An 18,803-nucleotide genomic window follows, 5' to 3' on the forward strand; every position below is an offset into this window, starting at 1 on the left:
AGGTAAAATTTAAATTGGAAAAAGAACAATGACATAAAATGGATTCTAATGAATAAGATAATGGGTGAAGTCTGTATGTCTTGGACAAGGCACCTGAAAAATACGTTTATGAGCCTCTTGCTCTATGTTAGTAGCCCATATTTCATTTTTGTTGAGAATCAGTTAATTTTCTGGCTTCAAGACCAACTATCAGTGGCAAAGAGTTCTCTCTGATATTAAAGAGTCAGAAAGATCTGAAATGAAGCAGAAAATTATCACCAAGCACGTTCCATTCATTCTTTCCTTTCTTCATGTTCTATAAGCTTTACCTTCTAGACTATTGAAACTGTGCTTTCATTTTTTCTCTACCATAATTTGACAATAGGTCGTACACTCAAAATTTGAAAAATAACAGGCTAAACCACGAAGAGGGTCTTAAAATGTTTCACACCAGAACTGCTCTGGTGTGTGAGGGAATGGTAAGGAGAGGCCAAGAGGTGATGTAAGCTCAGTTTACTACTTAACTAATAGTAATCTGTAATATGGTCATGCCCACGGTAGGCCTGGAAGATATTTCAAGACTTGCCTCTGAAAGATGGCACTTGGGTTTGGTTTAGGAAGAGGCAGAGTAGAGAACAATTTGGATCCATTTCAGTTGTTTTAAATTCTGACAACATCCATAAATCTATCTATCTACCCACCTATTTTTCCTTCAAAAATTAATGCTCTATCTGGATTCATTTTTCAACGAATAGATAAAAGAATAAAAACGGAGAAGTAAATGAGGACTAGAAAATAGAGGTTAACTAAATACTGCTGGCATTTGCTGGTGCCAAAGAATATATATTCTGCAGATGTGTTTGTATATTGTCATTCACTAGACAATGAACTCTTTGTTCCACAAACCAAGAGCCTACAAATCTCTGGGTCCAAAATGCCAACCAGTTCCTATCTCCACAGCTGCCCTAGTTTCCCAGATGGCTGTGTGCTTGTTATTCCTGGTTTCTTGGTTTTCTGGTTTTTTGGCTATTATTTTTATGCCCCAGTTAATTTTCAAAGCAAGGGTCTTGTTTGTCCATATAACCTCTTTCTGGGCCAAGGATAATAATACAACTGCATGCTCAGGTGTGTTAAGATGGAAAAAATACTACTTTGCTGCTGTGAGATAGAGAAAAAACAGGGAAACAGCAAAGAGAAATGAATGAAAGGAAGAGAAAGAAGGCAAGGAGGAGGTTGTTCTCTGGCACATGCCAACTCTGTCACAAGTTGGAGAGTGAAATGATGGTGTCCAGGCTGTTTCTCTCCTGCGTTCTCTCAGACCACTTCGTCCACTGGAATTGTATCCTCAGAGAGACTTGGTCCTCCATCGGTTTTAATAAAAAATAACTCTCTAATCAACTAGAAATGAGGTGATAACTTCCTTATGAATACAGTATTTGGAAACTTACATCTCATGTTTCTTCCTTGCCTACTCTAACTCACTAAAAACATTGGCATTTTATTGCTTTTACATTAAATCTCCAGGATGAGAGCCTCCTAGCCCTGCACTTGGAGGCAGCAGAGGAGACATCGAGGGCTGGTTGTGTCCCTCTGGAACTTGGTCAGGTCACTTAACTCTCTAAATTATTTCTAAGGTTACATCCAACTATGATTCCTGATTTTAATACTAACCTAATTTTGAATATCATAAAAATAGTAATGAAAAGAGTTTAGAATTTGGGTCATCTGACTAGGCGTTTAGTCCTTTTCCTTCACTTATATGATGATCTTAGCCAATTAATGTAACTTCTCTGAAACTCTCTATGCAGGTACAAATGAAGATTGTATATTATTATTTGGTCAACCTCATGTGTTTTTTTTTTTTTTTTGAGAAGCAAACGGGATCATATACAAAAACAGTATGCAACTTGTAAAGGAATAGATTTGGGATAATAGTTAAAATTAGTAACATTAAGAATAATAATGGTGACCCTTATTAGACATTTTCTTTGGTCAGGTGTCGGGCTCAATTCACATTATCTCATTTAAACATCAAACAACCCTAAAAGGTCAGGATAATATCTAATTTTACAGCAGATGAAACTGAAGCTCAGAGAAGTTCAGTAATTTGCCCAAGCTAGCAAGTGACAGAGCAGGGATTCAGGCCAGGTCCTTTGAGTAGCTGAAACTGAATGAGAGCAGAGTGCTTTAGCCTGAGATTCTTATTCTAACCCACTATGTCTTGACCATTTCTGATCCTGGCCACTTCAAGTCTTTGAACTTGGATTTTGTCACAAATAATATTGGGCTATTAAAACCTGCCTTTCCTATCTTGCAAAGTTGTCATGAGAAAGAATCTAGTTTATACTACTTTGAAAATTTTAACAAGACGGATACATCTAAGGAAGACAGCAGTAGTAACAGTAGTAGCCTCAGCAGCAGCAGCAGTAGCGATAATAAAAGCATTAGTATATATTTTTTGTCTCCATACAAGATAAAAATTAGAAGTTCCATTAACCTTAGGCATCTTCTTTCTAAATAGAAAGATCTAAATGAAGCTAAAAGAGTACAACATATCTCATATTGGCTCATTAAAGGTTTAGGTTTGATGTGTGGTTTTTATTGTGTTTTGTTATATGGAGGAGGACTACTAATATTAACTCTGAACAACTGTCTACTTTCCTGTTCTATAACAAAAATGCTTAAGGTTTCACTTTTGCAATTTCCGAAATGAGTGAGGAAGGTGGCAGTGGCAGAGGACAGGCTTTACTCAGTTGTACAACAAGTATGTGCACTAATATCCCATTTTGATGAGTCAACACAAACATTTTACAATGAGGAATATTGGAACAGAGAGAAGGCATCCTGCACCTGCTGCTCGTCTGTCTTGGACTTGAGATGCCTATGCAAAGGAATCACGAGACCAGCAATCAAAGAAAATGGAATCTGCACCAGGGAGGAAGATAAAAAGATAGCAGGCTCCTGCTTTTTGTTCAAAAACAAAAGTGACAATTCCATTCCATTTTACCAGTAAACTGCAAATGTAAATGCAGTCCCTGGATGTTGCAATTATCCAGGTCACTTCTGGTATAGCTTTTCCCCCCTTAAATTGAATGTCTCTATAGATTAGGGGTCATTTTTCTTCCTTTACTAATAGAAATTCCATTAATAGCCTCATTCGTATTCTTCAGAAGGAAACAGACTAAAACTGAGGTATTACTGGACAGAAATACAAAGTAAGGCTTAAAAGTTATAAAATGGAGAAAGGAATCCAGTGTGATTGAGGATGATGAGTCAAATAATATTTAGAATCCAGAAAGGATAAAATACGCTTGGAACACCATGAACTGGGACTGAAACTCATCATTGGACAAATCCTATTTAGAGCTGACCTAAGCTTGATAATGGTTCAAACTCAACATCCGGAGGCTGGAGGCAGGGTCTGGGGAAGTAACGCTGCAGCTGAGAAGAGAGGTTTCAAGGATGTACTTGAAACACAAAGGATCACTTCCTCAGTCTCACCTCCTTACTAAATTATTTCTTAAGTCATAATCAGCTCACATAGATGTATTTAGCAAAAGTCATATTTAAGGCATTGTACTTGTCACTAGAGGAGCCCTGGTGGCGCAGCGGTTAAGCACTTGGCTGCTAATGGAAAAGTCAGTGGTTTGAATCCACCAGTCTGCTCCCTGGGAGAAAGATGTGGCAGTCTGCTTCCATAAAGATTATAGTCTTGGAAACCCTATGGGGCAGTTCTACTCTGTCCTGCAGGGTTACTATGAGTCTGAATCAACTCGATGGCAGTGGGATTTTTGGTTTTTGGTACTTGTCACTGCAGAGAGTAGAAAGAGAAGCTCATTGTCCTCCCCTGTAAGGAGTTTATAGTGTTATGTGGAAATAACAGAAACCCTCAAATGCTTACAATGAAATGTCACGGAATATCACAAGAGAAACAGAGGCAAAGTACCACAGTGGGTATAAAGGAGAAAGGCAAGTGGGATTAGAGTCAGAAAGGCTGGGTTCTCTCCTGGTCCTACCAGCTACATGTTCTTAAGCACGGTATTTTACCCCACTGACCCTACAAAATAGATGTATTAATGGGGCCATTTCATCGTGGTATTGCAATAATTAAATAAGAAAGTACAGGTGAAAGGAGTTTGTAAACTGTCAAGCATTAGGTTCCCTACTGTCCTTTTTCTGCAGAGGTATTAATTAGGGTTGAAGCAATGAGAAAGAATGCATATCATCTGGCTGTGAGACGAGAGAGACTTGTGGAAGGGGATGTAAATTAAGTCGTCAAGGATGGAATCTTGCCCTGAAGATCAGCATACTCAGCAAGTCTATCTCCTCTCCAGCTCTTGCTCTGCTCTTCCTCCTGCAGGACTGTATCCTGGTCCCTGTACCACTAGTCAATAATTGGTCTTGTCTTAGTTAAGGTTGTTTTGGCTGCAGAGAACAGAAACCCACCTGTACTAGGTTAAGCAAACATTGGAACTTGTTGTCAGGCTAGAGGGCGGGAAGGCAGCAGGTCAGGTTGTCTGCTGGACTGGGACTAAGAGCTGGGAGTTATTAGGGACCCAGGCAGCCATAGTGCAGCCTTTCCCAGTTCCTTTCAGACTTATTTCTCTCAGTATCTTTCCTTGGGAACAAGTGGTTTGTCATCTCCATTTCTCATTCTATATTTGTTTCATTCTTTTATTTGTGTACACCAGCTTTCTTTGCTTCTATATGCATACCTGCTCAGCTTCAGGCACAGACAGGTGTTAACCTGCGAGCCAGGCCACGGGTAGTGGGGATAGTGCAGTCAGGTATCTTTCCCTGCTGGAGTCCCTCCTCCACGGTCCCTGCGCCTTATTCTATTGGCCTGAACTATTTGGTGCTTCTCTCCTGATTGGCCCACAGAGTTCCTGACCTTAAGTGAATGACACAACTATCCTTACTGTTCCTGATCTAATGCTCAAAGAGGAAGATTGGGACCTGGAGGAAAGTTGATAACTTGCCCTCATTCCATACCACTCTTTCATGCCTCAATCCCTCTGCACTTCCTGTTTCATCCTCTCTCACCTCCCCAACCCCCTACTTTAAAGCCCATCTCAAGGCCTTTATCCTCTTTTCAGGCTTCCTTTATCATTTTTCCCCTCCACTGTAAGTGGGTGGATTACTCCCTCCTTGCTGCTTTTACTGTGGTTTATATATCCCTTGATTACTGCTCCTATCATACTGTATTACAGTAAATTTGATTTGCACCATTTCTCCTGGTGGCGCAGTGGTTAAATCTGCTAACTGAAAGGTCGGTGGCTCCAACCAACAGCTGCTCAGTGGGAAAAAGGTGTGGCAGTTTGCTTCCGTAAAGATTTGCACCCTTGGAACCCTATGGGGCAGTTTTACCCTGTCCTATAGGGTTCCTATGAGTTGGAATTGACTCAACGGCAGTGGGTTTGCTTTAGTTTGGTCTCCTTATTCTAGTTAGTGGAGCCCTGGTGGTACAGTGGTTAAGAGCTATGGAGAACCAGGCTGCTAACCAAAAGCTTGGCAGTTCAAATCCAGCAGTCTCTCCTTGGAAACTCTGTGGGGCAGTTCTACTCAGTCCTATAGGGTCCCTATGAATCGGAATCGACTTCACGGCAATGGTTTTCTTTTTTTAGTTAGCTGGTTAAGAAAATGGGCTTTGGGGTCAGATAACTGGGTCCAAGGGCTAGTCTTTCCATTTATTAGCTTCTCAACTTCTCTAAATCATATTTGTAAAATGGAGATGATAGTGACTACATCAGAGCATTGTTGACAGAATTAAATGAGATAATAGGTATAAAGTGCCTAGAACAGTCCATGATATCAAATAGGTGCTCAATAAATATTAACCACTAATTTTCTACTCCCAGTACCTAGTCCAGGGTGTGGCAGAGAGTATGTACTGTTTGCTCAAGAAATGAACTTGTATTTTAAGACTCATGAAATATTTAGAAATATTTTTGGTTTATTTCATTTGCAGTGTTTTTGCAAAGTATTTACTGTTGTTCTACTATTCTGATAATAGATATGTATCTGTGTATGTATATGTGCAATAATTGAATTGCAATTGTGTAAAATGCTATAAATGACTTTTACAGGGTATCATTAAAGTATGCAATGTGAATATATACATAATTATTTAATGTCTGTTTCCTCCACTAAAAGGTAAATGCCTCAGGACAGAGTTTGAGCCTGTCCTATTTACTGCTGTATTGCTCAGGCATATCATACAGTTTCTGACACATTAAATGTATTTTGTAAATACTGGTAAAATGAATGAGTAAGTGGACAAATGGGCCATCTTACACAATTAGTAAGTCCCTACTGTTCCCCTCACTTGGGATGTCCTCTTCCTCCATCATCAGTGCATATCAAAATCCTATTTAGCTTTCATAACCTTGCTAAGTTACCACTATAACCATGAAGTCTTTCACCCTTTGGAAGGAATTTGCCCCTTCTCTGAATCTTTATGGTAAGTCATGGGTATCTCCAGTAATCGTTACTTTCCATACGGTATTAGGTTGATTTTTGTGTTAATTTGAAAGTTCCTTGAGGACGGAATTCCATGTATGTTTCATCAGGGGTCCTCCTAATGTATTCATTTTTTTATCTCTTCCCAATGTTTAGCAAGTTGCATGACACATTCACGTAAGAGTCATTCATTCTGTGATGAGTAAGTGAATAAGTGAATGAATGACTGGATATATTGAAACTGCTCTACAATTGGCAGAAGCCCAGAGACCAACAACAGGATGAGGAGAAATATATTGAGGGCCTACTGAATTCCAGCATGAATGTCTTTACCAAATCCAAATATTTTGACTAGCAACATACAGAAAACCTGCATTGTGCACTGCAGCAAGAGACAGTGCGGCACTGTTTGTACAAAGGGGCAATGTAGTCTCTCTTACAAAGTAATAGAGACACAGGACCTCATGTTCAGGACCTTATCCTGTGCCTAGAAAAGCACCTGGCACATAGCAGGAAATGTAAGTGAAGTGAATTGAATAATATGTGAATAAAAACATATGCCAGTCTCTGTGAAAAGGACTACTAATTATGTGACTGTTTTTATAAGCATATCTGAGAGAAGACAGTTCTTTGCATGGCCCAAAAGGCTATAATTACTCCCATTCCTTCCCCCTTGTAGCATCTTTGGGCTTTGGAACAAACCACTGCACCCCCTCCCCCTGAAGCTTAATGATTTATCTAAATAAGCAGCAGGGCTAAAGAGATACAATTCCAGGCTAACAATTCTCAGCTGGTGCCCACATGTTGGATTACCCACCTCTTCAGGTGATCAGGCAAGAAAACTTACACTGCACTTTGATACCCAAATATACTGAATGTCTAGAAGGATGTCCTTATGGTGCAAATAATGGAACTTTGCAGGGCTTCATGAGAGAGCTCTTTATCATTCACTCATTCATTCATTAAATATTTAAGGGCTTCCTTTGGCTGGGCACTTATGCTAGAAGATATGGAAAATTCCGTGTTTCTTTTTTATACTCAAGGCTCTTGGGTCAAGTAGACAAAACTGCTTAAGATTCCAGATTTGATCTCCATCAGAGGACTTTATGGTTTGGTTTTTTGGTTTTTTCCTTTTCTGCAGAGACTCTTCTGGGCCATATACCATCCAGGGATTGATTGCTTTAAGTTTCCTCTCACCAATGTGAATTTTAGGCTGCATGGGAAGTTTCCCTGGAGCAGATTGGATCATGACCTGAGATTGTATGTCAGGTTTATTATTAGTCTACAGAACTGCACAGACTGAAAAACCATCTGTTGTCTACATATACCTGACTGTGTCTGAGAGAGATGATCCAGACCATCTAGGTGGCTCTGCATTCTAACGATGTGTTAGGAATCTATGCTAATAGCAGATGCACAGAAGAACACTTACCCTCTCCAAGAAAAAAAAGAATCTTGCTTGTTAACTTTTCAGGTCAGTTGTCCTCAGGCCAGCAACATCAATATGCAACTATCCTCTGAACACACTTTCAAATATTTGATTTTAAAAGAAAATTAGGTTTATCTCAAGAAGGCAATTAATTGAGATGACATAGTTTGTCATTTTCCTTAATACAATAGAACACAGAATGGTAGATTATGTATGTTTTAGTATTTATTAAGATGTCCTAAGCAGTGAAGTTACCACCTATCAGTTTGTCATACTGTGGTGGCCTGCGTGTTTCTATGATGCTGGAAGCTATGGTGCCAGAATTTCAAATACCAGTAGGGTCACCGATTGTGGACAGGTTTCAGCAGACCTTCTAGACCAAGACAGACTCGGAAGAAAAGCCTGCTGATGTAGTTCCAAAATTTAGCTAATGAAAACTCTATGGATCATAACAGAATATTGTCCAATATAGTGCTAGAAGATAAACCCCCTAGGCTAAAGGCATTCAAAATACACAGTGACTGCAACAATGGATTTGAGCACACCAGTGATGATGAAGATGGGGCAGGACTGGGCAACAGTTCATGTACATGGGGTCGTCATAGTTGGAGCCAACTAATGAAACCTAATAACATTATGTATGTGTGCATAGGTGGAACCGGGAGCAGATAATAGAATGGACAAAAAAAAAAAAAAAAAGAGTAGCCTATGGACATTGGGAATTTAATCCAAGGCTATTTTTTCCCATAAAGTTCTCCTATCCCCTATATTAACACATCACCATGCCTACCACTGCTCTACTGCAGTGGTTTATTGTTTTCTCCAGATGGATGTGAATAAAGTTTATGAGGGCAGTATAGACAAAGCTGGTGATGAAAACTGCCATGCATTAACTGGAAATGCTAGAATTACAGACTCTTGTTATTTGATTCATTCATTCCTCACATGCTGACCAAACACTCTTTATTGTGCCAAGAAATGTGCTAGGCCCTGAAAATAGACACATCTCTATATTCAAAGAGTTCAAGAGGGGAAAATAATAAAACAAACATATATATGTTAGTTCCTTATATGTTAGTTCCTTTGTCTGACTTAGTTTCTTTTTCACCTTCACTCCAAAAGACTAAAATAAAATTAGAGAGACAGACAACAAAACATTTACAGTAAAATATATTAGGTGATAAATCAGAAATATGTACAAGGAACCAAGAGTGGAGAAAATAACTTTGCATGGCTAGAGAAGGTTCCACAAAAGAGGAAATATTTGAGCTTCACAAAGAATATCACACTCTCCTTGATAAAACAAAGGAGCAGGAGCTTGATAAAGATAAGTGAAGCAAACTATACACATCAGCTTCCAGTTCAAAGCATAAAGAGATCATTATAGCTTATTAAGATTTAGAGAGCTTCTCACCATTAGTTTTTTAAACTTCTTGCAAAAATTATATAAGTTCAATGGTTTCAACTGTCATGATAAAACTTACAGAGATCCAAGTAGAAAACACTGGTTCAAGTAGAAGGACTTCAAACATTGCACAGTCTTTGAAAGATTTAGGTGATTCCCAAATCACGGAAAAAAACAGGATAGCATGTAACTTGAGTCACCAAAGTAATCTGAATTTAAAAGAATTATTCCCAACTATTCACAGAAGCATATGTCTTGGATTTCTATGTCAGAAATAACAAATAATTTTTAGCAGGGATTAATTTTTTTAGAATGTTTTTAAATTCCTAATAGATGATCTCAATATCTTAAAAGGTACCTAATTTAAAGAATCAAAAATTTTAATACTCTTCTTCCAAGTCCCATTTACGTCATCTCAGCCCATCAAATGTAGCCTGAAGGTTCCTCCAGTGGGATAAATTATAATCAAACATTAGTTTTGCAATATAAAACATAATGAGCCCAATTCATTAATTCATTTTATATATCACACACTTCTAATCCAACGTGTTTACAAATCCCTAAGTACTCTAGTAAAGGAACAATAATTATACTTCTCAAGAGAGTTTGACAGTAGATTTGACTTGGATAAGTTAAAAAGTGGATATTTAAAGGCTAACTTTTGGCTTCTCGTTTCACGTATCAAACCCAGCACAAAAGATATACAAGGCATTCTAAAGAGTTTTGGAGGAACCACTCAGAAAATAAACACTGCAGATTATTTCAAATATTAATATAAGGAATATCAATCTTGTGCCTTCTCTTTAGTACATGTTACTTTAGACACTATGATCTTCAGTGGAATGAGTCTGCTGGGACCACCGTTTACTCTTCCTCACTGATCAATATTTTGGCCATATTAAGAAGTCAAATTTCATACAGAGCAAAACATATATTTATCTCAAAGAAGAACTACAGAGATCCTACAATGTCTTTAAACACATAGACTACATGCCATTTCTCTGTAGATATAAAAAGGAAAATGGAGAAAAATAATCCCTAGAAAAACGAAAGGAAATGTTCCTTACCGGAATGAATGCGTGTTGCATGGCTTGCTCACACTGTTTTAAGGAAGCAATAGTATCCCACAAAAGCTGATAATTCTCAGCCCGGGAAGCACTTGGCCGTTGCATAGTGAAAGCTGGTAACGCTCAAACTGAGCTCAAAGAACCCAGTTGAAGAAGGAAAAAACCCTGCAGATCTGTTACATAAACTTCTTAATTAGATCTGCTACACAAACTGCTATCTTAAGACTTAAAAAAAAAAAAAAGTTAATGAGAACATTTCTTTTGGGGGATAACTGGGCATGACTTGAATAGAGACAGATGTTTTCATTGGGAAGGATTTTCATTCCCACACTTGTGAAAAGCAATCCCATCAGTGTTCTCCTGTCTCCACACGGGTCTCGCGAAACTACACATACCATAAGTGTGTGGGGGGAAAGAAGTAGGAGGCAGAGAGATGTGAAAAATACATCTACCAGGAGATCTGGGTGGCAGGCCATGGAGATAGAAGTTAAGCAGCTTGTGATAAGTAGTAAAATTGAAGAAAGTGTGTTACATACACATATAAATGTACATATGCAGGTGTCCTCACTCGTGTGCTGTGTGAGATACACAACTACATACATTCACACACAGGATCATTGAATATGCTCCAGTTTTCTCTCATTTTAGTTAAGACCTACATATTCATTTACAGATTATTATGGCCTTATTACATTACAGGCTTGTTTATTTGGGATTATCTGTTAAGACTAGCCAGAAGTTTCATGAGTATAAAATACAGTTTGTTATTTTAAAATTTAAGATTAATTAGAAGACCTTTGTATTGCATTATCTATTGGAGAAAAGTCACATTTACTTCTTGTTCTAGATACAATTTGTACAGATAACACAAGGAGAATCATGTCTTCAAACATTCTTGGGACCTGAGCATGGGTTGCCCAGCCCTGAACCTGTTAATTCCAAAGAAATGTGTTTGTTCACTTTAATGACAAAATGGCTAGTCTAACCACTAAATCAAATATGAACAACAGAATTTAGAGACAGATTCTGGATGTTCCTTCACCTAAGACAGGAGCCCAGAGAGCAAAGTGAGGCTCCACCCACCCCTACATTCTCTGTAGGATTGCTGAGGTGGGGGGACAGGGCAAGGTATCTTGAAAGAAGGTGCTGAACTCAGAAGTCCCAAAGGAATCTATACTCCCAGGGCTAGTTTCACAGCCAACATACAGATATTTGTATATGAATATCTATCTGGATAGGTAAAGAGCAAACTGAATTAAATACACAGCAAAATGAAGAAATTATGCATTTCATTGACCTAGAAAATCCAAGGGGTGCAAAACAATGTACAAATTGTAGGAAAGAGTTCGATAACATAAATGAAGGATTTTTTGTTGCATTATTTTTGGAAAAGCTGCATGATTTAGGTTACCTACTTTTTCTACATTTGTACCTTGGTGATGGAGGAAATCTGCTAGTTCATTCTAATGCCCTTGTGATGTGAAAGTCCCAAAGGCTGATACTAGCAAATTAATTTATTTGCTTTCTCTCAATTACTTTTCAATTTAAATGTGAAGAATTGGAAGAAGAATTTATCTCTTAAAATCCTACCTGGCTAATTTGTAAGAAGACTGTTTTTCCTTAATAATTCATGAATACCACCATAAGGTATTGCCACTAGACAGTTTGTTTTTCAATATCAATTTAACCAACCTTCTCTTTTTTTCATTCATGGTGTTCTGTTCAGCTTACACCCACAGTCCCTCCTCTGCCTTTATTCCTGCCCTTACACTCTCCCATCTGCCCCAGCCACATGCTTCTTCTTCACACACTGTCGACCAGCCAGCCCACAACTCCCAGAAGATATTCTGTCACTAGTAAATGTTCTGTATTTCTCAGCAAACAACAGGGGAAAGAAGTTTTTTTGTGTGTGTATTTTTTTTTCATAGCTCCAAAATCCTATGCTATCCCTTCTGAGTTCCTGGAGCAAACGTTCACTATTTTCCCATTTCTCCAGGCTCCAACCTCTGGGTTTTCTATCATGTCTGAGACTTCTTCCATCTCTTCCATCAGGTCCTTTCACTCTTTCATTGAAGCAGAACCTCCTTCTTTTCCTTACTCTTTGGAAAAAGGGTAGAGAATTGATAGTCTCTACATGAATAAACACTACATTAAAAAATGCTCTTTGAATTATGCATTTATTCATTGATCCAACAAACATATCAAGCAACTCCCAAGTGCTATACTTTTTGTTAGTACTATGGGAAAATAGGATCCTTGGCGGAGCAGTAGTTAAGAGCTCAGGTTGCTAACCAAAAGGTCAGCAGTTTGAATCTACCAGCCAGCTCCTTGGAAACCCTATGAGGCAGTTCTACTCTGTCCTATAGGGTTGCTATGAGTCGGAAGCAACTCAATGGCAATGGGATGGATGGATGAATGAGAAAACAGATATATCAAATGTTGATTACGCCTTTTAAAATCTTACAGAAGGAATGATACGTAGGTAAAAACAACAAAAAGACAAGTTAAAAAAGGGTAACTGCCATAAAAGAGGTGGCATAAACAGTAAGAAAGAAGGAATTACATTGTTGGGGAAATTGGGGCAGCCTTATGGAAGATTTAGCACTTTGCTAGAGCTTGAAGTTAGGGTAGAATTCAAACATTCAGAGAAAGCTAGGGGCCATTCTTGAAGAAGAAGAAGAAAAAAAAAAAAAAAACCCAAAACCGTTGCCCTTGAGTAGACTCCAACTCATAGTGACCCTATGGGAGAGAGCAGAACTGCCCCATAGGTTTTCCAAAGAGCACTTGGTGGATTCAAACTGCTGACCTTTTTGGTTAGCAGCCACAGTTCTTAACCACTGTACCAAGAGGGCTCCTGAATGAAAGGAAGAGCAAATAGGGTAGAAAAATAGAGGTCATTAATGGTTGATTTGGAAGGAACACACACGACACCAAGAAAACATGTGAAAACTAAAAACTAACCAGATTAATACTCAGATTTGGACTGAAGCCAAGGCTACTCGAGTGAAAACCCAGTAGCTTTGTATTCCTAATACTAACCAATCTTAGTTTTAACAAATTCTGAGAGAATTAATGTTCCTAAATTCAGTGACACTCTTCTTAAACCTCTTGAGGTGATTAATTCCATATATTTATTCCCTACTCTTTCAAATAGGCATATTAACACTTTTGTTGCCAAATTTTTATTTATTTTTTGAATGTTTTGATGGCATGTGTTTTCAGTATTGCCAATGCATGCTTACTAATTGAGTGTGTTCAAATTTTTAGTTGGTAATATGGATTTTGAGAAATATGATCTGGCAATACAATCCACCAGTGAGACAAGTGGCACTTAGGTGCCACTGATCTGTGGCATGACAGTATGCCACTAAGAATTATGTAGACAATTTATTGCTAGTGCCTTTCCATTAGGTTACGTGGGGAAACTCTGGTTTTCCAAACATGATGCGGAAAAATCAGAACAAACCCATCAGGGCTCCCTAACTATCACCCAGGAAAACCATAATTATGCTTCCCTTATCTCACAGAAATAAAGGAAAGAAGCAAAAGTTTACAAAACTAATACATCCAGGAAGCATCACTTAACAGAATGCTCAACCTACACAGCAATGAGGATTGCTGAGCTTCAAGTATTTCAGAAGGGATCCGCCTTGACTCTAAATGCATTAGAACTGGAATAATGCCTTATCGCTGAGGTCCAGAGATATAAAAATAACTGGCATACCATTTAGGCCAAAGGTAATGAAATTAATATACTTTTGGAGGTTATTAAGTGGCTCAGTCACTTAGGTCATATTATTTAATGAACTAATTACTTAGCTTTTATTAAGTACATATAACATGTCCTGCACTCATGCCCAATCACTTTTGTAAGTCCTTAAGACTATAACCTTCAAAATTCAGGCAGGGTTTACCATGAATCTGACGTGATCAAATATTTGATCAATTTGGTTCAGTTTAACAAACATTGATTGTCACTAAGTGCCAAGCACTATGATAGAAACTAGGAATAGAAAAATGAATATAACATACTTTGAATCATCTGTTTCTCTTTATTACCATTCAACATATTTTTTTTTCCTGTCCACTAGTAGAGTATATGTATTTCTTTAATGTTAGCACAATGCCTGATATGTAATGGGGACCATTCTTCTGTTAAACACACCGTGATTAGACTATGTCTTTCATATTTAAGTATATCACCAAGCTGAAACTTAAATCGCAAGCTTTAGTATGTCTAACAGTATGTTTTGTATGGAGGTCTTGCCATGCACACAGAGGTCTCCATTTGATGATTTCTGCTATTGATTGGTTTAAATATAATCTCAAGGCATTGGTGCTTCCAGTTAAGATGAAATAACAGGAGTTGAATTTACTCTCCTACCTGAAACAACCAAAAAAAAAAAAAAGATCAAAATATATGAAGCAATGTACTTCAATAACTGGACATCAGACAAGGAAGAACAGTAAACTCTAAGAGACAGGAAACAAATAAGGTGAGTCCTATGATTGCCCATCTTACATCTTTCAGAGAATTTCCAGGCCACTTTGCAGGGAGGGGGGATTCAGGTATATTCCAGTGGGCTTAGTGAGTAGAGGAGATACAACTGGTTGTCTGGAAAGACCAAGGCAGCAAGGAGAAATAGAGAAATCTACAACTATAGTTGGATAGTTCAATATTTTTGTCACAATGATTGACAGACAATTAGACAGAAAATATGTAAAAATATAGAAGACTTAAATAAAACTATACATCAGTTTGAACTTACTGACCTTTATAGAACACTCTACCCAACAACAGCAGAATATACACATTCTTCTCAAGTGAGCATAGAGCATTTACCAAGGTAGAACATACTCTCAGCCATAAATCAAATGTCAATAAATTTTAAAGGATTCAGGTTATAGGAAGTATAGTCTCTGACCACAATGAAATTAAATTAGAAATTAAAAGCAGAACAATTTTGGATAATTCCCAAGTATTCAAAAATCAAGTGACACACTTCTAAATAAACCATGGGTCAAAGAAGACATCAAAAGGAATTTAGAATGTATTCTGAATTGAATAAAAATACAAATATAACATATAAAAATTATGGAGGAGGCGGGGCCAAGATTGCAGAGCAGTCAGATGCTTCCTACGGTCCCTCTTATAACAAAGACACAAAAAGACAAGTGAGTCAATTATGTATGACAATCTAGGAGCCTTGAACATCAAAAGCAAAGTTGAAAAATCAGACTAAGGGGCAGGGGAAGGGAGAGACGATTTGGAAGCAGCAAGGAGTGGCCAGACCTAGCCCAGCAAGAACCGGCATCCGGCAGCCAGATTGGCTGGTGTGTGTGGTGAGGGAAGCAGTGGCGCTCAGGATGCGTTTTCCACATCCAGAGAGACAGAGCAATGGAGAGTCTACTCAGGCCTCCAGAACAAGTGAAAAGCAGCGCTCAATCGGCAAAAGATGAGTACATGCGTCTAACCCATTGCGCAGGTCAAAAAACACCCTGTTTGGGAAGAATCTCTCTCCCATTTACCTGCCTCCTCCCTGCCCTGCACCAGGTCCTGGGCAGGCTTCAGTGATTGCCCCATCCCCTGGGCCGGAAGTAGGACCCCTCACACGCCTTGAACCATTCTCTTGGCCTTGGAGAGGAGATAAATTAACAAGCAGTGAAAAAATAATCTGTCAGCTCCTCTAAGTCGGGAATTCAGGGCAGCCACATACACAACTCCTTTGCCTAGGCACAGGCATAAGGGGTCCATGGACTTTGAATGCCTTTCACCCCTGCACAGACATGTGTGGGCCCATTTCAACAGCATGGGCTCTCGTTAGCACAATACAGCAGGGCATATATCTGAAGCCTAACTTCAACTGTATCAGCTATATGGTGGAGTGGCAGGTTCGTGACATTTGACACTGCTCTGCCCATTAAGCAGGGCCCTCACCTAACCACATCAAGGGCCTGAGGACTGGTGGCTCCACCCACATCACCTAACCACCTGCAACAGGGGTCCAAGAATAAGTGGTGCCTCCCAGTCCTTATAGCCAACAGCACTGGGTGCCCAAAGTCTGGTTGCAAAACCCACCCACCTATGAACTCTAGGGAACAGGGACACAATTTCCTCTGAGACACTCAGGGGCAGCCATCAGCTCCCTGTCTTGCTCAGTGCATGACCCCCTACTGCAGCCAGATACCTGTGCCTACTCCAATCACCCCTGCCCATCTAGGACTGTAGGTGAGAGCCTGCACCACACCCTTCGTGACTGACTACCTGGACACCTGAGCTGCATCCATACAAGAAAAGTAAACAGACTCCTGGGCTCACATACCTAGTAACAGATCTAACCACCTGGTGACAGGATATTAGAGCTTCAAACATGCCAATAATCAAAACAGTTCACACGAGCAGCCTATTTGGGCATATCAAAACAAAACAAGAAGCTAGGACACAGTAACCAAACATAAAATAAATAAATAAACACAATAACTTATTGAAGGCTATGAGAAAAAGTCAATGTCTAATCACATAAAGAGGAAAACCATGCTGGCTTCAGCAAGCTTCCAAACCAAAGAATTAAGAAAACTTCTGGAGGAAGACAACTTCTTGGAATGACTGGAGGTAGAATACAAAAGATTAACATATAGAACTATTCACGACAACAGGAAGGAGATCAGACAAAATGCAGAACAAGCCAAGAAAAAGCAATAAAAGAACTTAAGAAGATTATAGGAGAGCACAATGACAAATTTAACAGGCTGCAAGAATACATAGAGAGACAGCAAACAGAAATTCAGAAGATTAACAGTCAAATTTCAAATTAGACAACTCAATAGAAAGTCATAGGAACAGAATTGAGGCAATGGAAGTCAGAATTAATGAGACTAAAAATACAGAACTTAACAATAACTTATTTGAGGAAAAATTAGATAAAAGAATTTAAAAAATGAAGAAACTCTAAGAATCATGTGAGACTCTATCAAGAGGCATAACCTATGAGTGACTGGAGTATCAGAAAAGAGGGGGATAACAGAAAATACAGAGACAATTGTTGAAGATTTGTTGCCAGAAAATTTCTCTGATATTGTGAAAGAGGAGAAGATATCTACTCAAGATACTCATAGAACCCCACATGAGGTAGATCCCAAAAGAAAGTCATCAAGACATATTATAATCAAACTTGCCAAAACCAAAGATAAAGAGAATTTAAAAGTGGCTAGTGATAAATGAAAAGTCAACTACAAAGGAGAATCAATAAGACTATGGTCAGACTACTCAGCAAAAACCATGCAGGCAAGAAGGCAATGGGATGACATATATAAAGCCTTGAAGGAAAAATATTGCCAGCCAAGAATTCTATATCCAGCAAAACTGTCTCTCAAATATGACGATGAAATTAGGGCATTTCCAGATACACGGAAGTTCAGGGAATTTGCAAAATCCAAACAAAAATTACAAGAATACCAAAGTGAATCCTCTGGTTACAAAATCAATAACATCAGATAACAAGCCAAGATTAAAACATAGGACAGAGCAACCCAATATCAACCAGATAGGTAAGTCACAAAAATAAATTGAAGCTAAAACACTGTAAACAGGGAAACAGAGCCATAAATATCTAAAAGATAACAACATTAAAACAAAAAAGAGGGACTTAAAAATGTAGTCATAGATCTTTCATATGGAGTGGAAGTAAAAGTGATATAAAGAAATAAAAGACTGGTTTAAACTTAGAAAAATAGGGGTAAATATTAAGGTAACCACAAAGGAAACTAACAATCCTACACATCAAAATAAAAAACAAGAAAAACATAAAGACTCAGCAAATACAAAATGAACAACAATGAAAAAGATGAAAAGAAAATACATAAAGAAAAACAACTCAGCACAGAAAATTAAGTGGAACAAAGAAATTGTCAACAACACACAAAAAAGACATCAAAATGATAGCACTAAATTCATACCTATCAATAATTACACTGAATGTAAAAGGACTAAATACACTAATAAAAGAGAGAATGGAAGAATGGATTAAAAAAAAAAAATCATGATCCATCTTTATGTTGCCTACAAGAGACACACCTTAGACTTAAAAACATAAACAGACTAAAACTCAAAAGGTGGAAAAAAATGTATCATGCAAACAACACTCAAAAAAGAGCAGGAGTGGCAATATTAATCTCTGACAAAATAGACATTAAAGTAAAAGCCACCACAAAGGATAAAGAAGGACACTATGTAATGATTAAAGGGTCAATACACCACGACGACATAACTATAATAAATATTTATGCACCCAACAACAGGCCTCCAAAATACATAAAACGAACTCTAACAACATTGAAAAGAGAGATAGACAGATCCACAGTAATAGTACGAGACTTCAACATACAACTTTCGGTGAAGGACAGAGCATCCAGAAAGAAGCTCAATAAAGACACAGAAGATCTAAATGCCACAATCAACCAACTT

At 38.3% G+C, this 18,803-nt stretch overlaps 1 protein-coding gene across 8 annotated transcripts in view; it reads right to left on the reverse strand.

Moving 5' to 3' along the window:
- DLG2 (discs large MAGUK scaffold protein 2) overlaps positions 1–18,803 on the reverse strand; it is a 2,186,317-nt gene that overhangs the window by 800,654 nt on the left and 1,366,860 nt on the right. Inside the window, exon 1 of one of the 8 annotated variants that reach the window (XM_004385504.2) lies at positions 10,340–10,528. The exons of 6 other annotated variants lie outside the window; for them this stretch is intronic. In XM_004385504.2, the coding sequence (XP_004385561.1) occupies positions 10,340–10,444 (105 nt within the window). In that variant the 5' untranslated portion in view covers positions 10,445–10,528. Of the gene's footprint in view, positions 1–10,339; positions 10,529–18,803 lie in introns of those variants that run through there. One more of the 8 variants, XM_004385503.1, reaches the window with a different exon arrangement.

Source organism: Trichechus manatus, unplaced genomic scaffold (genome assembly GCF_000243295.1).
Source record: "Trichechus manatus latirostris isolate Lorelei unplaced genomic scaffold, TriManLat1.0 scaffold00140, whole genome shotgun sequence".
In the NCBI taxonomy this organism is placed as follows: Eukaryota; Metazoa; Chordata; class Mammalia; order Sirenia; family Trichechidae; genus Trichechus; species Trichechus manatus.